Source organism: Micromys minutus (genome assembly GCF_963924665.1).
Source record: "Micromys minutus genome assembly, chromosome: 15".
NCBI classification, from domain to species: Eukaryota; Metazoa; Chordata; class Mammalia; order Rodentia; family Muridae; genus Micromys; species Micromys minutus.
This window is the reverse complement of record NC_137984.1, coordinates 7,036,948-7,061,969: the sequence shown is the minus strand read 5'-3', so window position 1 is coordinate 7,061,969 and position 25,022 is coordinate 7,036,948. Positions and strand designations below refer to the sequence as shown.

The following is a 25,022-nucleotide window of genomic DNA, read 5'->3' as shown; positions in this document are numbered from 1 at the left end:
AAACAGACCAGCCAAACGATTTAACATGAGGAGACAGAGAACCCCCAAAGACACTTTTGTTCATTGACCATCTACTGCAGGGCAGTAGTTTAATGGTACCCCTAAGAGTAGTTTGTTTCCCCAGTGAGACTTCCTTGGAGGAAAAACGTACTTTTCCATTCCCAAGTGGTTCTCAGCTGAAGGTAGCAGCATCTGGATTAGGAATGGAGGCTGTGTCCACTTCTTCCTGCTCTTGGACCCCATTTGATGCAGCCCCGTGCATCACCTCTGAGCCTGTCTCTGAGTTTCTGTGTGGTCCAGCCCTGTTGTATCTAGAAGACCTTGATTCCTTTTACTGTCCTCCGTCTCCTTGGCTCTTACACTCCTGCCTCTTCTTGCGATGGGTTCCCTGATCCCTGAGTGGGGTGCGGGGGTTGATGAAAACTTTCCCTTTAGGGCTGAATGTTCCATGGTCTGTCTCTCTGCATGCTGTCTGGTTGTGGGCCTGCATTTTTCTTTTTCACATCTGCTGCAGGAAGAAGCATCTCTAATGATGCCTGATCAAGGCATAAGTATAGCAGAGTGTTTTTTGGTGAGTCATTTTACGGCTGTGTTCCTTTAGCCAAGCTGTAGTATTTGGTTTTCCTCTAGGACAATGGTCTATAGAGTCATCAAAGCAGTACTGGGTGTGGGTTCCATCCTGTGGAACGGACCTTAAATCACATATTGGTTGGTTACCCCCACAAGCTCTGTGACACTTATACACCAGCCTGTCTTGTAGTCGGGTCATTCTTTTAGAACAAAGGACTAGCTGGTGTTTACCTTTTTCCTTTGGTTGAGCACCTTCTAGTGTCCTGAATACTCATACATAGGGTCATAGGCTCTAAGTAGGCACCAGCTTGACTTCTTCATGTTCAGAAATTGTCTAGTTTTTACTACTAGGGCTTTACTGTCTTACTGGGCCAATCCATGAAAGCTACCTGGGTTGTTTGGGGGGGGGTTCCCATGGGAGCGCTTTGGACAAGAATTTGATTATATGTAACCCCCTTCCAGTACTGACAGCATTATGTAATATTCAATTTGGAGTCTCTATAACTTTATGGTGCAAATTTATTTAGATTCCTTTCATATATGTATATGTTTAATGAAGATTTTACAGATAACCCTAATTTTTGTCTCTTTCTCCCTGAATTCCTCCCTCCCCTCTTCTCTCCCTCTTAGATCCTTGCATTCCAATATGATCACCATAATTATTCTATTTCTCTTTCCTATGGAGTTCTCTCTCTCCCTCCCAGTCTCTTACTTTCTCTCTTTGATGTTACCACAATGACCGAGCAGTTACCGTGCACACAGAGAACACTGGGCTTTTCCAGCCGCACCCAAGCTCTGGAGTAATGACTCTGAAAGTCCTTACATATGAATAAATGCCTAGGCCAATGATAGCTTTGACCCATTTCTGCTAACTCTCAGCTCAATTATCCCATTTAACCTATGAGCGCCACATAGATGCTAACCTTGTCTTCAGTTTCATGCGACTGTCTTCTCCAGTGTTTAGGGCCAATCCTTCTTGCTCCCAACTCTGTTCCAGAAATCACTTCCATGTCTCCTGCCTAAGCTAACGGGGCCAACATTTTACTGACAGGTAATGGGCGACGTTTCCACACATTGCACAAGACAGTCTCTCTACGGAACACACGCCATCTTTGTTTTTCTAGGTCTGAGTTACCTCACTCTAGATGATTTTGTTTCTCATTCTGCCCATTTACCTGCAAATCTTATGATTTGATTTTTTAAAATACTCCACTGTATAAATATACCTCATCTTTATATGTTCATCTGTCCATTGACATCTAGGTTGATTACAATTTCTGGCTATTATAAAACTGAACATGGTAGAACATGTTTTCCTGTAGTAAGATGAAGTGTCTTTTGGGTATATGCTCAAGAGGAATATACTGAGTCTTGAGGTAAATTGATTCATCTTTCCAAGGAAGCACCACACCAATTTCCATAATGGCTGTACACGTTAGCACTCCCACAATGGGGGACTGAGTGCCTCTCTTCCACATCCTCACAAGTGTGAGCCGTCATTTCCTTTATTGATATGGGCCATTTGGTTGGTGTAAGATTAAATCTCAAAGTGGTTTTACTTTGCATTTTCTTCATGACTGAGGACTTGGCACCATTTTAAAAAGTGTTTTCTCAGCCATTTGCATTTTCTCTTGAGAAATACCTGTTCATATGTGTACCTCATTTCTAATTGCTTCTCCCCCCACTCAATGTCCAGCTTTCTGGGACCTTATATATGCTAGTATTAGCCCTCTGTCAGATGTACAGTTGGTAAAACCTTCTCCCATTTTGTAGCCTGCTGCTTTGACCAAGTGATAGCAATCTTTGCCTTAGAGAATCTTTCAGTTTCATGAAGTCTCATTTATTGACTGTTGTCTTAGTGCCTATGTTATTAGTGGTCTGGTCAACATGCCTTTTTTGTGCCAATGTGTTTAAAACCATTTCCTACCTTTCCTCTATCAGATTCAGTGTATTTGGCCTTATGTTGACGCCTTTGATCCACTTGGAGTTGAATTTTGTGCAAGATGGATTAGTGTAGGTCTATGAACATTCTTCTATTTTCTACTTAATACACACATTTTCTAGTGTGTATTTCTGGCTTCTTTATAAAAAAAATAAGATATGCATAGGTTATGGACTTACATCTAGGTATTCAGTTTGATTCCATTGATCTATGTATCTGTTTTCATGACAATATCATGCTTATTTTAAATTATTATTTCTATAGCTCCTAGTAAAATTTGAGGTCAGGGATGATGATACCTCTATCTTTTGTCTTCCCAGAATGTTTTAGCTACTCTGAGGGGTGTGTGTGTGTGTGTGTGTGTGTGTGTGTGTGTATGTGTGTGTGTTTCCATATGAACCTTAAAATTGTTCTCCCAAATTCTGTGGAGAATTGTGTTGTAATTTTGATGGGAATTGCATACAAGCTACAGATTGCTTTTGGTAGAATATCCATTTTTACTGTATTAATCATTCTTGTACATGAACATGAAAAAATCTTTCCATTTTGTGAAATCTTCTTCAATTTCTTTTCTCAGTGACTTGAAATTTTTACTGTGTAAGTCTTTCATTTACTTGGTTAGAGTCACCCTAAAATAGTTCATATTATTTGAGGCAATGGTGAAATGTGTTGTTTCCTGAATTTCTTTCTCTGTCATTTGTGCATAGAAAGCGCATTTATTTCTCTGTGTTAATCTTGTATCTTGCTACTTTTCTGAAAGTGTTTATCAGCTGTAGAAGCTCTTTGGCAGAATTTTTAGGGTCACTTATAAATATTACCATAATATCTACAGATAAATATACTTTTACTTGAAAAGTTATGGAGAGAGTGGAAACCCTTATTACGTTCCTGATCGTAGTGGAAATACCTTGAGTTTATCTCCATTTTAGTTGACGTTGGGCTTTCTGCAAACAGCCTTTATTATGCTGAAGTTTACTGCTTGTATCCGATTTTTCTGAGATGGGGTTTTCCTTAATCAAATAGGAACATGAGGTCAATGCGGTTGACCATAATACTTTCCCCAAACATCCCCTTCTAACACTCACTCCAGCCATGGCAGAGACGCTCAGGCTTCTCCACACTTGCTCTCAGACATCCGTTCCAACATCCTCGGTCAGGCCAACTTCCTGTGCACCCCCTGCTGACTCCGCTGCCCCTTCAGAACCCAGCACTGACATCACCTACGCTCTTTGACCCCCTCCCTCTTCCCGGCAGTCATTGGCCCCTCTCCTCTGCATGCCTTTGTATCTGCCAACACCAGCACATGCATTTTTCATTTTGAATGCTTGAGGAGCCACAGTCTCCAGCCCTTCCTGAGTTTCCAGGCTGCCTTCCCTCTGCACATCTGCCGCAGGGAACTTGGTCTACAGTAGAAGTTTCCACTGGAATCCACTCTGGTTCTGCTGAGTGAGGACATGCTGAATCTCAGGGGTCACTGGTTCCTATGTGGAAATCATCTTGTGCAGTGTCCTCTAGTACATAGTTTCCATAATTCTCTTCCTAACTTACACTGACATTAGCCCTTTCCCATTTCCAGGTTTATAGCATTTCGTACATAGGTGATCACTCCTGATTTCTGGTTCCTGTCTTGGAGAGATCTCGTATGAATTTCCGGAACCAGTTCAGATTAGATTTCCTCACTCTTCAGTAAGTCTACACCGAAACTCTGCTGTTTAATTCATGCTTCTAAGGAAGAGAACGTGACTGAGAACTGAGCCCCCACTTACTTTGCAGTCCAAGCACTTGGGTGCGTTTCCTTAGGGACAGTCCTCGGCAGATTCTTAACCTTCCCTTGTTTATTATTTTGCCTCAGGCATGGCCTTTGCCTATTTCTGGCTATCTCATCTCTGCTTTGTGGTTGCTGCTTTTTGTTTATGTGGGCATTGTCTCTTGGCTTTCTCACTGGTTTGTGGCACACATTTGGATTTGGTTCTGTGTCTTCTTCTTCTTCTTCTACTTCTTCTTCTTCTTCTTCTTCTTCTTCTTCTTCTTCTTCTTCTTCTTCTTCTTCTTCTTCTTCTTCTTCTTCTTTTCTTCTTTGTTGTTGTTTGTTAAGAAAAATATTCAAATTTATGGCCTGGACCAATAGTGACTTTTGAATAGCCTTCCATTTTTTAAATGAGGCAGTGAGAGAGAACACATGTCATGTTTTCTTATGTGTAATTTTTAAAAGGCACATTTTGGTCTGTTCTATTGTGGTCAGATTGGGTGTCACCAAGCCCTCTGGTGTGTGTGCCTGTCATCATTACAGGAAACAATCAAAGGGCTTTGGAGACTGGCCCTGCCTGGTCATAGCCACCTTCTCAAGGACTACAGTGTGTCAGATGTGGGCCCAGAAGCCCTGAAGTACAGTGCGTTACATACTGGCTTGTTACAGTGGGAGTCTTCACTAGCTCTGTCCTTGAATTCTGTCAGTGAAACTACCACCTCACACAGAGGATACTATGCACCTAATTAAAATAAATAAATTAAATAAATAAATAAAAGGAGAAAACTTGTCTGGGTCGTAGCTTTAATGAGGGGAGGGTGTGTTTGTGTGTGTGTGTGTGTGTGTGTGTGTGTGTGTGTGTGTGTGTTTGAAAAATGAGCTGAATTTAGGTTGATATTGGCCATTCTGGTTTAAAATTGAAAAAGAAAGAAAGAAAAAAAAGGAAGGAAGGAGGGAACATTTAGATGGAAGATTGATCTCACGCGCCCTCAGAAAACACTTTTAGGCCTGCAGTAGATCGTAATTGCCAGAGACTCTTGTCTAGAGTGTGTCGGCATGAGAGAAGTCGACATTAAATGAATGAAGGGCTTTTAAGAATCCCTTTATGAGCACTTACCCGGAAAATGCTGTTCCTGTTAGTGGCTGAGGCTCTGCTTCCCCAACGGAGCGTGAAGGCTGCTGTGGGTGTCCCCTGCCAGTCCGTTCCCAGCGTCCAGTGTGACTTCTTCCTGTTTTATCTGCTGCTGGGTTTCCAGATGAAATGAACACATCTCTTTTGCTCTAAGAATCATTTTAAAACTTGGAGTTTAAAAAACAAACCAAATTAGCATATTTTAGTTTCTCTAATAGAATATTGGGAGTGGGTAAGGGTAGGGCTTGGGTTTTATTAGTTCTAACCAGAACAGTAGCACCAGATAGCACCAGATGTCAGTTCTTGGATTGTTTCCTTATACCGCCCCCTCCCTATTTTTCATCAATATTTTTCTTCTGGAGTCAAACATTAGCATCTGGCTCAGCTTTCAGAATAAAAAATTTTCCAATTAGGTTGTCACAGCTTCATATTTATTCATGAGAAGAAATCTAATAAACAGAGATCATAACACATTGGTGCTTTGTGGAAGAGGACTTTAAAACATGCCATATGGCCCAGGCAGGATGGAGAATCTAGGTTTTGAATCAGTTCAGGACTCTGAAGGAAGCTGGAAGGAGTCTACATCATCAAATATATATACATATATATATATATATATATATATATATATATATATATTGTATTTGTTATATATGAGATGTAATATTTATATATACGGCAAACACATTTAACGTTGACCCTCTATTGAGCTTCTAACACCAAGTTTGGGTTAATGTGACCTCTTGCTTCGATAACTTTTGTCTGCATTGGTACCAACTGTAGTGCCATATTTTTCGGGAAAGCCAAAGGCAGTGGCAGCCAGGGTGGTGTTTGACCTGAAAACAGCTGATGCTTTGGGCTGTGGAATCTAAGGGAAGAGGTGTGTCTCTCAGATGCTGCCGTGCCCTGAGGTAGAAGATAACAAGCCTTGTGCATTCCTGGAGAGGAAATGGGCCCGTAGTAAAGGCTTGTGCTAGATCTGGAGAAACAAGGTGACCTCAAGGCCAGGAAAGGAAAGAAGAAAAAGGTAGAGTTGAGAAAGAGCCCAAATTGAAACCATTGTGTAGGATAGAGCGAACTGGAGTTGGAGGATCAGCTCCTGGCTTTCTTTTTTCTTACATCACCCAGACTCACTGTAGCTGGGCCTCCATGACCACTGCCCTTTGGACTCGGTTGGAGCTGAGAAGGCTACACTTGTCTTTCCATCGTGGTCTTTACTTGAAGCATTGCACTGTAGATCCTACGCTACTTTTTTTTTGGCTCATCTCCCGTTACTTTTGACTCCAAAGCTTATCACAAGACACCAGAGTGCACAAAACTGGATCTTAAATTCCTGTTTGGTGCTCTTGAGTAAGAGAAATACGTCGATATCTCAGCCATCCCACACCTCCCATCGGCACAGACAGGATTTCTGACTCAAGTGTCCCAGGGATTAGCAGCAAAGATACTAGGCTTCAGGAAACAAAACAGGTAGAAGACAGCAAGACTGGTCCCTTCGCCCACTCCTACCCCATTCCCTATTCCCCATCTCCAGGACCCTCATCTCTATCTCACAGTCCCAACTACCCAGGATGCTTTGTTCTATCACCATCATCAAAACAGGGCTTCTAGGTGCTTGATCCTGAGGACTCTTTATTTATTTATTTTGACAGCTCTAAGTTGCTATGATACATTGGCAGTTTGCTCCCATTTGTTTTCCCCACGAGATTAATTTTTTTTCTGATGTTACAGTTTATGCCAAGCGTCTAGAGTGATCTCATAGTATTGGTGTTTTTTCTTTCCTTTTTATTTCTTTTTGCCCTAATGACAACCATATGCTGCAAATTTCTTACTCTCTTCCCTCTAGCCTTTCCTGTCTGCCTGTACCTTCATTGTATCCAAATGCACCAAAGGACTAGAAAATGTCTCCAGTTGACCCCCCACAGGCCCTCAGAAGTCTTACGTGAATCTCTTCGTACACCACCACACACACAGGGTGCCCTCTTCCTGTACACTGAATGGTCGCTCTATTGTCACTGTCCACCTGGTCCCTGAAGCAGAAACATGGTGGCCTTCATTCCTCTCTCTCCTGCATTATCTATATTGAACAGACTGCCAAATCTCAATTTACCTGCTTCTTAAGTGTTGCTTGAATTCATTCCCTTTTCTGTACCAAGTGCTGTTGCCTAGTTTTCAGCCTTGTTCTCTTTAACCACATTTAACCCTAAGTTCTGAGAACTCTCGTGTCTTTGTCATTTGCAGTCACCATAGGATCATGATTTTGCCACACTGACCTGAGAAAGAATCGTGCCTATGACTTCCTTTCATTCCTATCAGATGAGAAAGTCGCTGTTCTCATGAATAGCCACTGGAGTATTTGCTCATGGCCTAGCTGCTGCAAATACAGTCCGTGGGGTGGGGCTCACTTAGAGCTGGCAAGCAGCAGCCTTAAAGAGTGGGAAGTATAGGATGCTTAGCTCAGATGATGGGTGGGTCTTTAGCATGACAAACAAGATCTTCCTTCCAGGATCCTTCCGGCCTTTCCCTTCAGCCCCACAGTGCTGTGCTGCACACTTGGCTCTGGGCAGCAGGCAGCTGTTCTGGTCTCTTGCTTTGGTTTCCCCGAAGCTGTCTCGGGAAGCCCACAGTAGCATCCTCAGCGTGTGGAATGAAAGTGTCAGATGGCTGAGCAAAGCTGAGTGGTTTGGTTATTTGTTAATGTTGCCGGCTTTAGGGATAAAGAGACGGTGACTCAGTAGTTAGGGACATGTGTTACTCTTGAAGAGAACTGCGTTGGAGTCCCAGCATGCGCAGAAGGCAGCCCACAACTGCCATTAATTCCAGCTCCAGGGGGTTCTGAGGCCTCTGCACTTATGTGCATGGGTTCACACACAGACACATACATGGAATTAAACATAATTTAAAAACATTAAAGGCTTGACAAACCTTGCATATTTTTGTCATGTCCAACCTGACACATTTTAAGCTCTATACATTTGGGATGCTAATTTTGAGTGTTCTTTCTGTAGTCTTCTGAGGCACCCATGTCCCCTCTGAATACTGCAGTTCTGTGTGTGCCTCACATAGGACAGTGGATTCCATTAGAGAAAACCCAAGGCCTCATGTAGCTTGGACTCCTAATAACAATGCCTTTCCTATAACGTAACTTGGTTATGGAACTGTCCTGAGTTGAAATTAAGACAGGGGCCATTTTGTTTTGTAGACTTACTTCGTTTTCTTTACATTCGAATTTGATCGGTTAACATACTGGCGATTGTGTGAATACCAAAGCACTGTCAGCAATTGAACCTATTGATGCTGGTAGTGAGTGAACTGGGAGAACTTTGAGCTGAGGACCAGCGGGATGAAAGTGGTATTTAGGGAAGAATGCTTCAAAACCAAGCCTTTATTACTGTTACAGCTTCCACAGCAAGGGTGGTTGAGGGTGTCTGGCTAAAGAGAGGCCAAGCTGAAAGCCACCGTTTTCAGGGTAGCGTCCTCTGGGCCTTCGTTTCCTCATCTGCTCAAGTGGGGTGTAAGTTACTGAAGCTAAAAGAGGACACCAGAGTTATTTTTTTCTATAAATATAGCATATTTATAAATATAGCATATTTATAAATAAATATAAATATAGCATATTTTTATAAAACACCCTAGTCAGCCATCTTCATGCTACTTGTGAGAACCATTTATTGTGAATTATGGGGAAAGAGGAATTGTGTGCATGGTATTTTGAAAATAAATTTTATAAAAGCAGCATCCGTAGCCCTAGCCCAGTCTCCGAAGGTTTTGTTTTGATATGACTGTTAATTATGAACAAAGCATTCCGGTTTAGTTTCCCATCTCTACCTGCTTTGTGGCTTAGCATTCTAATTGTTGTGTTGTGGTTTGCCTGGCTCCCAACCCATTTGCATTTTGTACCCAACTCAACTCATGTGACTGTTTCCTGGTTAAAGTTTATCCTTCATTTGTTTTGGACCCTGCCACTCTGCTTTATGCTGTATACCATTAGCCATTATAAGCGTCTTAACTGATAGTTTTATTTTTTTTCTTAATTGCAGGAATATGACTCACTGATTAAAAAGGACGTTTCCAAATACTGTGCACTTTTAGTTGTGTATTATGGATGCTAAGGAAGAGAAGAAGGAACAGAAGGAACGGAAACAGAGTTATTTCTCTCGGTAAGCATTTTTGCAACATTGTATCAGTATAGTGCTTTAGAACTCAGCAGAGGAGAAGACTTGGACCTGGAGAGTTACCTGGTCATTTGTATTCTGTGTGATTGTTCAGCAGTAGTGCTGGTGACCAACAAAAGTTTAACATCCTCCACTTTGTCCTTTGTAAATGAACCCTTTTCTACCTTTGATGGTTCTCTGGAGTTACAACCTCTCAGAGGGTATACCGGGCTGGTACTGACCTGCAGGAAGCTGGACTTCTCTTTTAACCCTAGGTTTTTAGCTCCTGGTAGTCAGGAGCTCAATTGGCTGAGCACTAATTTAAAATCTGACATATATAGGTCTTTCTGGAGAATCATTACTAAGAAGCTTGTGTTTTGTAGCTGGACTAGATGAGACGATGTCACTAGAGTCTGCGTCTTTGTCATAGGCTCAAGCAGCTGTTTGGCTGCCACTAATCATATTAAGTGATCGATAATGCTATTGGCCTCAGTGAGCCTAGGTTTTAAGTAATCATTATGGGCTCCTTAATTGCTATGCCTAAGAACTGAATTTAGCCTCCTGCAATCCCCAGCCTTCAGCCTACGCTTGTAAACATGCACTTCCTGTTTTCTAAAATGTACGTCTTGGATCTAAAACCAAAGGATTTTTTTTTGGGTCAATTATTTATCCAGAAATTAAGCTGTATTTTAGACTTTAATGGGATAAAAGCAATAGATTGATGACTTAACAGTCCATGAGTGCTTTAGCTGTACAACTTTAATATAGGCCCTGGACTGAGGTTATTTTATCTTCCTTTTACAATCAAAGTATGCAAGACTTAGAAACTGTTTCACCCACTCCATGCAGCTCCAGAGTCAGTATTTAAACATAGGCTGTCTCGGAAGTGTCTGCCCCAGTCAGAATAATAAATCACAAATCAGGCACTCAGGAAAGCAAGAACTGAAGTATTTACTGTAGCAGAGTGTTTCCTGCTCTTAGGAGCAGAGTAACAAAATAGGGGAAGGAAGAAATCAGCCACGTGATGGATGAGCCATTAGAAACATAGTATATTCAGGGTAAGGACTGTCTAACTATTTTAACATAACTGGCTATTTCCTTGTAGATGTGGGTAAGATTAGAGAAATCCTGTATCCTTCAGCCACTCCTCCCTAGTAGTAACATGTTTCACATCTAGGAAGCTGACATTGAATGGGATGCTGTGTGTGTGTGTATGTGTGTGCGTGTGTGTGTTGCGTATTTAGTTATATGTAGTTCTATGTTGTGAGTAGATTTATTTGGTGAGTGTCATAGTTAACCTAGACTGGTGTCTTCATAAAATAGATACAATGTGCTGCCATATTGAAACTGTTCTCATTCCCCCCCCACTCTTCCTGACACAGTTTTAACTACATAGTGGATTCTTAGACTCAATTTCTCAATCCAAGACTATGAAATCCTGTACCATATAACCTCTGGCAGTTAGATTAGTTTTCTCCTCTATGATTCACGTGTGATCTATCCACGTTGTTGCATGTATTGGCTACCAATAGTTTATTCCTTTGTGTTAAATGATTCTGTTCCGCACACGGACAGATGTTAGCTTTTTAGTCATTTTTCCATTGAAGAACATCTTTTTTTTCCCCCTGGTTTGGGCTGTTTATAAACAAAGCTGCTTATTACCATCAGTCGGCAAATTTTGTGTGAATGCAGGTTTTCATTTCTCTAGGTTAAACACTCAACTGTTGGGTCAATAATAAATCAACATTTTACTTTATAAGAAACTGCTAGTCTTTCCAAAACAAATGGTTGTGTCACATGACTGTATCACGTGACACTCCCTCCAGTCACGTACGAGTGACTCTGCATTGTCGCTAGCAGTTGGTGGTGTCGGCATTTATTTTACCCATTTCACTGAGTGTGCAGTACGAGTTCATTGTAGTTGTAATTAATGCCTGGTGATCACTTACACACAGATGAGTGTTTATCTGCACATCCAGTGAAATTCATGGCATTTACCCACGTCTTAATTGAATCTCCTGGCCTTTACTGTTGAATTTGGGGGGCTTGTTGTACATGTCATGTTTAATCTTTTATGGGATGGACGGTTTACAAATATTCTGATATACCCAGTAGCTTGGGTTTTTGTGTTTTCTGTTTTGTTTTGTTTTTTTTTCCCTTCAGTAGAGCAAAAGTTTAAATTTTTGTTCTGGTTCGGTTTATCAGTTTTTGCTTTTGTGAATTGTGCTTTAGGTGTCAAGGGTGACATTTCTGTCCCTGTCCCAGATTCTAAAGGTATTCTTTTCTGCTTTGTTTTCTAAAGGCTTTTAAACAATATTTTGTTTTATATTTAAGGTTTGGTTCATTTTGAGCTGAATTTTGTATGTGATGTAGAATTCAAGCCAAAGCTCTTGGGTTCCCTGGCCCTTTTTTTTCCCCTTTCTCTCTCCTGGTACCCTGTGGAGACAGTTCTAAAAGTTCTTTCCTAGTCTGGCTACAAAGGGATCTCCATATCTCAATACTAACCCGGTTGATGATGAACAACCTCCGCCATGTTTCCTTCTTGTCCTCTAAATGTGCAGGGAGCCTTTAAAAACTCGCAGACCACACAGGGAAAACGCTTTTCAGCCCATAAGCATCGACTCACTGGTGATGTATGCTTTGCCCTCTTCTGAAAGACAGTCAGAGGAAAAGCATACTGGAAATGCTTCTGTGTGACCTCGGCATCTCGCCGTAGACCAAGGTGAAGCTTCAGTGGTACCTCAAGACAAATGAACAGATTTGACACTAGGAAGCAGGGGAGCCGGTGGGGGGGAGACAGGCAGAGGAAGACAGGGATACAGAGAAAGGAGAATGGAGAGATGGAAGAGAAAAGAGGAGGAAGAGAGAGAGAGAAAGCAGAGGGAGGGAGAGAGAGAGAGAGAAAAAAGATGGGCAGAGAGGAAGAGAAAGGGGAAGGAGGGGAGGGGACAGAGAAAGAGGTCATCTAGTAATTTAGCTCCACAGTAAAAGCCAGAAACGGTGACATTTTTAAAAGGCAAAAACATTTAAAACAACCCCCAGAAAAGAAAGAATTAAAAAAAAAAGAGAGAGAAATAAAAAAGGATCCCCCCCCCCCCCCCCCCCCAGTATAAGTGCTTCCCGATGAAACTGGAATTGCTGTAAGAAGGAATTGCCCAATGGAACTCACTTGAGAGCCAGTTTCTGGCCACACAGGCGGATTTTTCTGGGGCAGTGTACTTAAGGGCAGTCTAAGCAAGTCCAAGTAATCTCTGGAGAAAAGGTCAGGCCAAGGGCAAGGCCGTGGTGCTGCAATCCAGTTTTTCTGTGAAGCCAACTACACACTCCCTTAATTAAACCTCCTCTCCAGCTCAGGGAAGAGTCCAGGCAAGTGTATCATGCTCTGTTCACCACTGTGTTATCATGGCCTCAAACCCTTTCACACCTTTTCCTTCTCTCTACTTAGTAAATGGTCATTGCTTTTCTTTTCTGCTGTTTTTATGTGTTTTCACAAGCACTGTATGACTTTGTTTGGTAAATACTCTTTTTACCAAACCTCTCCTTTACTGATGTGCCTTTCACGGACAGCAAGAAGAAAGTGAAGAGTCTACCATAAATGAGCATAGTGCCCCGAGCTTGGTTCCTAGCCCCTGAGTCTGAAGAGACAGAAGTACACCAAGGAGGGAGGGTCTCAAGTTCAACAGGAACTTGGATTCAGTAGTGAATCCCAGACTAGCTTTAGTAAATTTAAAACAAAAAAAGTTAACTTGAATAATCCTGTATTGAATTAGTGGTTTGAAATCTCGATGTATAGCTTTTAAGTGGGTCAGGGGTTTCCCACTGGGTCCATTTACTCTGCTCCAAGTCCATGGTCAGCAGCTCCATGGGAAGAACAACATTATCAACCCACCAAACCCTCCACAGCTCCCAGGGACTAAAACACCAACCAATGAGCTCACATGGAGAGACCCACGGCTCCAGGACATTTTAGAATGTCCTGACCTTGGTCACCTGGTTTTTAGGAGCTTCCATGGAGTCATTGTTTAGTGCAATTGGATGAGGATTTGTAGGCTCAGTTATCTATGCATGGATTAGCCCCGGATCCTCAACAAATCTTGAAAAAGCAAATGAAAGTTGAGGCCTGGGCATGCTCGCCTGGCATTCCAGCACTCGGGGTGCAGAGGCAGCAGGGTTTCTATGTGTGTAAGAATAGTCTGTCTACACAGCAGTTTCCCAGCAAGACAAGGCTAGTACAATGAGACCCAGTCTCATAAAGAAAGGAAGGTGGGTCAGCAGCTCCATGGGAAGAACAACATTATCAACCAACCAAACCCACCACAGCTCTCAGGGACTAAAACACCAACCAATGAACTCACATGGAGAGACCCATGGCTCCAGGCGTATATGCAGCAGAGGATAGCATGTCTGACATCAATGGGAGGAGAGGCCTTTGGTCCAGGGAAGGCTCGTTTTCCCAGAGTAGAGAATGCCAAGGCGCTGAGATGGGAGAGGGAGGCTGGGAGAGGGAACATGTTCATGGAGGCAATGGGAGGGGGAGGGAGGATGGGAGTGGGGGAAGGGATAACATCTGAAATGTAAATGCAGAGACTATCCAATAGAAAAAGAAAAAAAGGAAGAAAGAAAGAAAAAAGAAGAACCTCAAAACCATCAACAACAGAAATAAGGAAAATGCACCAAATGAAGAGCAAAGCTATTAAATAAGTTCATTCCTTGTACTGCTGCCTCTGGGGTGACATTTTAAGTGTCCTGCTTGCCTGTGTTTCCTTTGTTGTCAAAATGCAGGTATTTCTTCCTTGCCAAATGGGGCTCCCTCTTTCTCATGTTTATTGTTTGCAGCCTGTGATTTTCATGTGTGCTTCTGTGTCTATGTGTGTACATGTGTGTCTATGCATGTCTCTGTGTGTGTGTTTTGTATTTGTGTGTGCTACATGTTTCTGTGTATGTATGTGTGTGGTATGTTTGCCTATAAGAGTGTGTGTGTGTGTGTGTGTTTGTGTATGTGTAGGTATACGTGCCTGGTATTAAAGATTGTTCCCAGGGTCTCCAATATTCTAAGCATACATACTACTAAACTATACCTCAAGCCCATCTTTTAGTGTTTTGCCTGCTTGCTGTCAGGACCGTTGACCTGGATTCCGTCCCTGAGAACAGAGATAGGAGGAGAGACTGCACACCTCCCACAGTTGTCCTCTTACCTCCTGATGAGTGCCGAGGAATGCGCCTGCCCATACCCATTCTCAGAAAATAAAAACTGGAAAAGAGTGTTTTCCGTTGTTTGAAAATGTGTTTCAGGATCAAGGGTTACTCCATGACAGTGAACCAAGCAAGGGCTGTGGGATTGTGGGAAGACGACAGGAGGGTTATAGGAGGTTCCTTTTGACCTCTGTGAAGTCTGGGAGGCCTGGGTAATAGACACTGGGTGACTAAGCTGTACATAGTGCCTTCCCCTGACTGGCTCCCTGCTTCCTCTTTGCTTATCACTAAAAGCAGGACTGCCCCTCCCAGCCACTGTCTGATCTTACCTGCCCCCTCTGTCAGCAGCTGCAAAGAGAAAGGATGCAGAGCATAGGGCACACTGAGCACCCATGCCCACTCCTGATAACCAAAGCCGCTCCCACTGCCAGCCTCTGTCCGCCCCAGCCTCTGTCCGCCCCAGCCTCTGTCCTCCCCAGCCCCTGTCCTCCCCAGCCCCTGTCCTCCCCAGCCCCTGTCCTCCCCAGCCCCTGTCCTCCCCAGCCTCTGTCCGCCCCAGCCTCTGTCCACCCCAGCCTCTGTCCGCCCCAGCCCCTATCCTCCACAGCCCCTGTCCTCCCCAGCCCCTGTCCTCCCCAACCTCTGTCCACCCCAGCCTCTGTCCTCCCCAGCCTCTGTCCTCCCCAGCCTCTGTCCGCCCCAGCCTCTGTCCGCCCCAGCCTCTGTCCGCCCCAACCTTTGCAGTCCTGAGTCTCCCAGTTACCAGTGTGTGACAGTCACTGCACTAAACAGCCCTGGACAAGCCCTTGAAATGTCCTTTACATTTCTCCAGTTGCTAAACAGGAATCTTACGCTGTAAACTTCTTACTGTATCATTTCTTAGCACCACTGAGCCATCTCTCCAGCCAGGCATAGAGGTAACAGACCTTTGATCCCAGCACTCAGGAGGCAGAGGCAGATGGATCTCTGTGAGTTTGAGGTCAGCCTGGTCTACACAGAGTTCCAGAACAGCCAGGGCTACACAAACAAAAATCCATGCATAATATATATTCACTTCTTTCTTCAAGATTCATGGTAAACGTTCCCGTTCCGGTAGAGAGAAACCAAGACAGCTTTGTAGAGAGGAAGACCGTCCAGTGCTTAGGCAGTTAATTCCCTGCCTTCCTCCCATGGCTGCCTGCACTTTGGTCCTCAGCCGGTCCTCAGCACCACAGGCTGGCCTCATCTGGTGAGCTGCTCCTGTTGTGGAGCTTATATAATAATAAACCAAATTAGAATCACGAGCTTCCTGAAGACACTTAGATGGTACAGTTAGGGTGTAGAAAATTATAAAAGTAGAATTATATATATATATAGTTCAAAAGGGCCCTGAATTTCAAACGTATTTAACAGTTGGGCCCTAAGGCCATGAGGCAAAGGTATTGATGATACACTACAGGCTCAACCCTAAGGTACTTTATAGTCAGTGACTGGTAATCAAAGTCTGTTATATATTAGGGAAGCATGCCTGAGTTGCAGACCCCCTGCACTACCAGGAAGATGTTGAGGTAGCCAGAGGCCTGGACTTCTTATCTTTATCTGGGATCACCATCTTTTTCCAGGATTGGGTGTAACTCTTACTCTCTTCCCCCACGCCCTGATGCAAGAAAGGCTTGTGAAAACATCTGATAAATATAAATCTTCATCTCCGAATGGGATTTGGCTCTTACATAAATTGGATGTTCATATCGGGTAGGCTAAAAAGCAACATCCCATCCAGAGCCTATGTTCCCCAACCCTGCTCAAAGCCACATGGCACCTTTGGACTAAAAACACCTTGTGGAACACAGCTTCTTAGACTGTAGTTACACCCCTGATGGGCTATAACTGATTGTGAGGGTCTTGAAAAACTTGGCGCCAAGAAAAGGTTTCTCAGCTCAGAACGACCAAAGTGTAACTGCAGAGCAAGCATTAAAATGAATGCTCGGGACTTTTGGGTGTCTTGACCCAGTTCCATGACTCAGCTTCCCCACAGCCGTGGATGCAAACTCACACACATGGGTGTGTGCTGTTGTGCCACTGGGTGCTGGGGAAATGTTGCCTAAAACACCTCAGCTCCTATTTGTGACTACAGTACGTTGTGTGCTGCTGTGTGTTTACTGTATATACAGGTGCTTTGCTTTTGTAGAAACACAGTTTACTGATAGAAAACAAAGAGTGCAGCATAACCCTACTCCTGTTCCTTAGCTTGTAAGTATCAGGTTAGTATGTCTGGGTTGAACTGTGTTCTAATGCTTGTTTTTTTAGTATTATTATTATTATTATTTATGTCTATGTGTATACGCCTCCGTATGAACGAGGAGGGCAGAGTGATGTCAGGTCCCCTGGAGATGGAGTTACAGGCAGTTGTGAGCTCCCAGATGTGGGTGCTAGGAATTGAACCCAAGTCCTCTGAGAGAATGGTATCTGTTCTTAACTATCACTCCAAACCATTAAGTTGCAGTTTGAATTGCTAAGCTGAATTTAACTTAAAACAAACAAACAAACAAACAAAAAACACTTACATGGCTCTAAGTTTAGGATTAGGACAGAATTATAATGTGGTTGTTTCTGTAACAGCCTTAAACACACCTGTGCCCTTTGTATTTACGAAGTGACATTCTCAGCCTTGACAACTTTAAAATAAAAATGTGGATCTCTCCTGAAGAATGTTGGAAATGCTAAATGTATAATTGTCAGCTAAGAATTAATTATTCATATAAAATAAGCAAATTCATCTGTCTCATTAATATACAAAGTTGCCTTCCTCTTTAATAAATGGTAAAATTATACATATGCCAAAGTTATGTTAAAGTGAAAGAATGACTTATCAGTAAATGTTTAATCTATATTTGTGTTTTATAATACCTGTACATCTAGGGTCACATTTGAGTTTCTCAGGTAAAATGGCTAATGTTATATGTAGGAAGGAAATGTTTGAAGGGTTCTTTTGTAGGTTAACTCAGGTTGTGTGACTTGCTGTTCCTCATGTTGTGGGTGGAACAGACATCTATGGGAATCCTGGCAGCTTAAAACTAACTTAACCCATTGTAAGTTAAAACGGAAAAAATATATTCTAGCTTCTGGAATTTCAAGTTGTTCCTAGAAACCTTTGTAAAGTGTTTGGTCTGTGCTCTGAAGACATCCTGTACTGTGCTCAACCAAGTAAATCCATCTATAATATTGTTACTGTTAGCATGTTAACCAAGCATGGTGGCAGGAAGCACAGTCTGCATATTTCACCTCTGTGACAGGGATTTGAATCCAATCCTTTTCAAAGTGACTGGTTTCTCATAATAGCAACGAATACAGAAATATACCTGAATCGAGGTCTCATTTACTCACTGAGTACAGACCCTTAGCGTGGTATCACCTGGATAGTTCTGGCTATGTTGCCACACTGGGTGGGGACAGAGGGGCATACTCTTCCTCCCTCCTCCCCCGAATGCAGAGCATCATCTGATCCTAGAAAGAGCCCTTCATGTGGGCAGAGTTGTGCCATGTGAACTGTTGCCCTTTTAACCTTAAGTCTGTGGACCGTTTTATCCTGCCAGTCATCAACTGACTGTCTACCTGAAGTTTTAGGAGAAATGAATTCCCAGTTGGACTCAGATGTTCTTGCAGCTGAAAGGTTTTCACTGTATTGGTACTCGAAAAGCAGATGACACAATGACATTTAAGAATGTGGCCAATGTTAAGTTTTTACCTTCTTACCAGGCTGTCTTATTCTGTCAGCTCTGCTGCTCACATGCAACAATGGGGTCTGTAAAGTTTACTGGTTCTTTACCAAGTGCACACATTGACCTTATGGATAGCTTAAATACATGTGGCGAATCTATTGTTCAGGTTGCCATTGGGTAGCCTGCCTGGAGTGACCCGCAGCTCTAAGGGGTCTGGGACACATTCTGCGTAGTTCTTGTTTCTTTGCGGTTTCTAGTCTGGCAGGAGAAGACTGTAACAGTTTAATGCCTCTTCCACAGCTAACACAGTCTTTGGCATATAACCAGTGTTAAATATTTAGTGACCACGTGAAAGACTACGTCAAACATCATCTTAAATGTAGACTATAAATGGTTAGTGAGCCTTAATTTTTACCACCATAAGGTTTGCCGTGCTCAGTGGTTTTATTAATCTTGAAACTGTTAAGAATATTTCAAAAGCATTGCTTTCTTTGGCTGGAGTACTAATCAAACTTTTGTGTGCACTGAGCTGTTGTTTAAATCTCTTGTTTTTTTTCTATCAGACCAGGCAGCTCTTAGGAGAATATTTACATATTACTCCTGTTCTGAGACGTCTACAGTCAAGTTTGACCTGCTAATGTTTGCAGGAAATCATTAACTTTTTCCTACTGATTAAAAAGGAGCTTGTGAACACTTAGCCATTAACAGATAGAATCACGTGTTTTGCTTCCCTTTAAGGGGCTGGCTGAGCAGTTTGATTGAATCCTAAGTACTGTTTTGCTTTTTTAAGTTGTAGGTTACAACCCACTATGGGAGTGGGTTATGAGTTCCATTCAGTAGATGGAAGCAGCAGTTAAAATCTTTAATTCACACATAATCACACACACACACACACACACACACACACACACACACACACAGGGCATAGGGTGACATTTCAAAGCATGTATATAATATATAGTAATCAGAGTAACTCATATTTATGACCACAAAGATTTATTGTATCTATTTCTTTGTGTTTGAAATCTTCTCTGTTATCTACTTGACTGGGTCTCTTGGAGCCCAGGCTACCTGGAAGTTCCTAGATAGTTGAGGATGGCCTTGAACCTCCCAGTCGTTCTGTCTCAGATTTCCAGATGCTAGGATCATCACATTGCTATACCACTTGCTTGTTGGACTTGGGCTTTTGAGAGGCTTCTGTGTTGGTTTCCACAGTGGTTGTGCAACTCGTCAGTCCTACCAACGGTGTGCGTGTAAATTTTCTGTCCTTCCCGCTCATCCTAAGTGTGATCGCAAGCTGCCTCGTTATGTTTTTAAATTTCCATCTTCCCGATGCTTAACGATGCTGAGCATTTGCATTTGCCGTTTGCTTTACTTTATTCACTTGTATCATGTGTTGATACAGGTCACTGTGCCTGTCATCACGCTTGATGGCCACATGCTGAGTCATCTGAAGGGACCCATTTTTATATGTTTGTTGGTCATTATACATCTGCGTTAGGGAAATGCCTGTTCAGGTTATTTCTCACTTTTGAACCAGGTTAACAGCTTAGGGCAGAATGGTTTAGAGTGGGTAACCTGGATGAAGTAGAAATAGTGGGGTTTGTTATCTAGCATCAAAATAAACAGCTTGTGAACTTTTTCTTATACTTATTTTAAGCATACAGACACATGCAAACACTAGGTCACTTTTATTGTGTGTCCTGCTTTAAATCTTCTACGTTGTTTTAAAAGGCCCTTTGGTTATTATCTTGGGAATGGGGTTGCTTTATAGCACTGAGTGTCTTTGAATTTATTTATTTAGCGGGTATTAACCTTTGCATCTTCTAAGAGTGTTTTCCCACACTGCAGCATTATGGCTCCTACTAAGGCTAGCTAAGGGTTAACAACATGCGTGTTTAGCCTGCAATTCCAGGTGAGTCTGCATGCTCCACTTCCTAGAAGATCAGTAAATTAACCTAACAACTCTCTACCAAAGTTTTGTCAAGATGCTCAGGCTACTTATGGTTTGGGGCCTCCTATGGGTTCGTGTGTGGGGCTAACTTACTAGACCTGGATTTCAGGCATAGGTTTTGTTGTTGCTGTTGCTTTTTCTTTTTAGTGTCTCTAAGATGGGTGTAATAGTACTATGTCCTCAATGAGGCTGGTAAGAGGATTGAGTGAGCTAAAAATTAAGGTCTTGGGCTGGCGAAGTGACTCTTGCAGAAACCTGGGTTCAGTCTGCAGAACCCTACATGGTGGCTCATAACCATCCCTAACTCCAGTTCCAGGTGATCCAACACCTTTGGAGCGGAGCAGGCACTTGGTTCACACCTTGTGAAATGCATACATGGAGCAAAAACACTCATAGGCATTTTAAATTTTTCTAAAATACTTTGAAGTCCATGATCTTTAGAACACACTATAAAAATAAGTGCTCATTGAATTTGGTGTGATGCCATTTGCTTGTTTTCCAACATAAGTCTCGAGGTGGGGGGACTGTGAACTCAGGGCCAGTCTGTGCAACGTAGCAAGGCATGTCTGACATAAGAGAAACATGCGTAAATTCAAGGAGTCTGTATAATTCTTGAAATTTCTCAAGAAACATGTTTTAGTCATAGTTTTTGATAATGACCATCATGAAATGACACAGATTGTCTGGGAAGAGAAGTGTGGTAAGCTATCCCCACACTATGATACCGAGGTGTGTGTGTGTGTGTGTGTGTGTGTGTGTGTGTGTGTATTTATACATTGCATATGCATTTGTGATTTGTTTGTTTTTAAGATTTATTTTTAACCTTAAAGATTTCATCTTTGTGTGAATGTTTTGTCTGTGGGCCTGAGATCACTTTGTCTCGTTGCTATGAACTGAGTGCGCGATTCCTCCTGGGCTTCATTCATATAGAAAACTGAGTGTTCAGTGCAGTCGTATCAATAGGAGAGACCGGTGGGAAGTCATCAGGACCAGAAAGAGCCTGTTCACCAACCGGGAAGAGGGGCCTGTGCAGGAGTCAAGTTGACCAGCATCTAGACTTTATTCACCCATGAGAAGTAATAGTTTAAGCAGCACAGTCTAGAGTACTTTTGTTCCAAGCAGCAAATAGAATACTTCTGTTCTAAGCAGCAAATACCATGGAAGACACACTCGAGTCTGTCACCGTTCACTGTTGGCAGCATAGTGAGTTTCCATAAAATAAAACTGGCTCGGGAACTGGAGACTTGTGCTCCAATGTGGACCGTCACAAGTTCCACCTGAAACTCAACTGTTGATGACTTCAGCAGAAACCCCATTTCCCTCTTCTTTTCTCTTTCAAACTCCCTCCATCCAGTTTATACTGGCCACACACTTACCATCCTCCTGCCTCAGCTTCATGAGTGCTGAAATTACAGATGTAGACGACCATATTCAACTTTAGGAGGTTTCCTTCTTTTCTCCTAAAAACTTGCATCTGAAAATTCCAATAAGCCACAGCCTTCCCACCATCCTCATGTCTTAAGAGCTGACTGTGGACAAGCGTCTTGGCTGATGAGGGTCCACACAAGTTCCACTTGTGTCCTGGTTATGATCACTTGGTTCCTTCCAATCCCCACTGTTTTGATTCCCCCCACCCCCGTTTCTCTGTTTCCTATACTTTGCTCTCTTTCTTTCTATACCGCATACTTTAGCACGCTCTTGTTCTGTCCCGCAATGTGTACAGCACTCCGGAAAACTCATCCTCAGTTGGGGCGTTACCTCTTGAGGCTTTTCCAGTTTCATTCTTCTTACTGGATCCTGAGGGTGTTGAAGGCCTTCAGGACCATTCTAAATCTCTCTTGGGACCCTTGACACAGTCAGTCTTGGGGTATATCTAGTAGCCCTGTTCCTTCTCTGCCTAATTGTAAAGTATCATTGACTGTTGGCTCTTTTTCTAATTTCTTGGTTCCTTATAAAAGTCTATCCCCACGCGTCGTGCTTGTCAGTTCTGAGTGAGGTGTTTGCTGAGAGTGATAGCTTGTAGATTATTTACTACTTGGCAGAGACTGATTTGCATTCTGTATAGCCTCGAAATAACCCCACGAAGTAGTTCCCATCACTATCCTTATCAAGAAAGGGTTACACCTCAGATGTGCTGTGTCAGTAGCTCAGGGTCATATAACTGATTGTCTGAGGATGAAAGTCTCAGTCCTTTTTATCTCTTGACCTGACTTGATGGCTGTGTTGAAGTCTTCATGAATCCATGTTGATTTGCATTTTATAGAACCTTCTGAGTTCTAAATACGAGGATAAGAATCACCAATCAAATGATAAATCAATTAAATGCATTAGAGCTCTAGATTAGTATATTGTGATTTTCACGCAAAGGTTTTCTAAACACTAGAACAGACTAGAGATGCTGTGGTTTAGAACGGCCTGCCAGACACAGCAACAACAGAGTCTTCTGACCTTGTCTTTATGTAGTTTGACAGCAATTCGCTTGTTGTTTATTTTGTCTCCATATTCAGTGTAGGATCTTCCAGCTTCGTTATATCTGTCTGACCTGAGAGTACCAACAGTCTTGAGCTATGGGCACTTTTATGCACTTCTCTTTTCCTTTATCGCTCAATAAAGAGATCATGTGACCTAGATAGTCATGGCTCACTTTGGAGGGCACTAATCTTTATTTTACGTTTTTATTATGTAATATTCTGTCAGACATCTTCATGTCAGAACACACTACACTTTGACTACATTCCTCTCCAACACTCCACTACCCTTTTTCTTTGCCCTTCCCCTCCCTCCCATTAGTCACCCCTCCCCCATTTTCACTTCTACATTTATGTCCTTTGTTCATTCATGATTTTATGGATAAATTAAGACTAGGAGCCACAAATGAGAAATGTCTTGGCAGAATTTATTTAGAATGATGCTCTCTGGTCTTTGCCCTGTCTTTGGCCGCACGTGCTTGTTGAGCACTGAGTGCTCGTTTTCATTTTCCCTGTCTCACACCTAAATCAGAACTAACTGGGATGGAAACCCTGACCAAGACAGTGAGTTGAGTGAGGAACTTTTACATCTGTTCCGAAGCAAGACAGCTTCTAGTAGCTGCTGAGGCAGGAGCGGGTAGAGGGGAAGGAAAGGGTCTTTACTCCATAAGTTCTGTTACTTTCATATGCAACTGGTTTTATTTGGGAAAAAAGTCATAGACGATTTGGAGTTAAGGAGATGGGGAATGCGGCTCGAAGGCTGTGAGGTGACAGAAAGGTGTTTAGGTACAGAGAAGGTAGCCTAGGTCGTTTAGATATGCAAAGCCCTCAGATACCCAGTGTCTTAGTCAGGGTTTCTATTTCTGCACAAACATCATGACCAAGAAGCAAGTTGGGGAGGAAAGGGTTTATTCAGCTTACACTTCACATTGCTGTTCATCAACAAAGGAAGTCAGGACTGGAATTCAAGTGGGTCAGGAAGCAGGAGCTGATGCAGAGGCCATGGAGGGATGTTGCTTACTGGCTTGCTTCCCCTGGCTTGCTCAGCCTGCTTTCTTATAGAACCCAGGTCTACCAGCCCAGGGATGGCACCACCCACAATGGGCTGGGCCAGGGATGGCTCCACCCACAATGGGCGGGGTCAGGGATGGCTCCACCCACAATGGGCTGGGCCCTCCCCCCTTGATCACTAGTTGAGAAAATGCCTCACAGCTGGATCTCATGGAGACATTTCCTCAACTGAGGCTCCTTTCTCTGTGATGACTCCAGCTTGTGTCAAGTTTACACAAAACCATCCAGTATACACATGGATTATATAAATAAGAATTTTAAATGCCTCTATGAGTTTTGTGTTTTAGAACACTTGGCAGGGTAGATGGCCAAATTGTAATGGTTTGAATTTATGAGGTACCAAAAGGCCATTTATTTGTGTTTTAAATATTTTTTTAAACTAACTAAATATTATGTGGATGAATCATTACTCTGGCTTTGGCAAATATAATTTGCCCACATATTTAAATACATTTAATCACACAGAATACATCTGTAGCATACAAAAATCGAACCAAAATGGATCCTCTTTGGAGCACGTGAAGTCATTTCCATGCAGTAGCTGCTGTGGTGATCTGTATCTCAGTTCTCTCCTCTGAGACCGGGCTGGTTTTGACAGCGGTGCAGAACATACACCTTACAGTGTACAGCTACGGGTGGGGGGTTGTTTTAGATGTTGTGTAACATGTGATGTGCCACAGATGTACTATGATGTTTCGGGGTAATTTCATCAGCCGAAGAAAGCGGACTGCTGTTGGAGTTTATTGTTTCCAGAAAGCAATTGAACAGATGCTACTGGGGTCCCCTGGTGAAAACAATTTCCGTTTCAGTGGCTCCATTTTCTTCCTTTCGGTCTTTTGGTCTTCCCTTCTTTTAAAGGCAAAACATTTCCTTCGACCTTGACAACCCGACAATTTAAAATAGATAAGCAGAGACCGGAAGTGTTGTTTGTTGGCTGACCTGGGACTCACTAAGTACACCAGGCAGGCCCTGAACTCAGATATTCCCCTGCCTCTGCCTCCCCAGTGCTGGAATGTAAGGTGTGTGCCACACCACCCCTGGCTGAGAATTTAATTTCTTAAGACCACAACAACAGGTTTAAGATAATTTTTTC

At 42.7% G+C, this 25,022-nt stretch overlaps 1 protein-coding gene across 3 annotated transcripts in view; it reads left to right on the top strand.

Moving 5' to 3' along the window:
• Nucleotides 1-9,443: 9,443 nt before the first annotated feature.
• Nucleotides 9,444-25,022, top strand: part of NCOA7 (nuclear receptor coactivator 7) — a 122,766-nt gene continuing 107,187 nt past the window's right edge. For all 3 annotated transcript variants that reach the window (XM_080929645.1, XM_080929644.1, XM_080929643.1), the window contains exon 1: nucleotides 9,444-9,551. In XM_080929645.1, coding sequence (XP_080785771.1) covers nucleotides 9,493-9,551 — 59 coding nt within the window. In that variant the 5' untranslated portion in view covers nucleotides 9,444-9,492. The remainder of the gene's footprint in view (nucleotides 9,552-25,022) is intronic.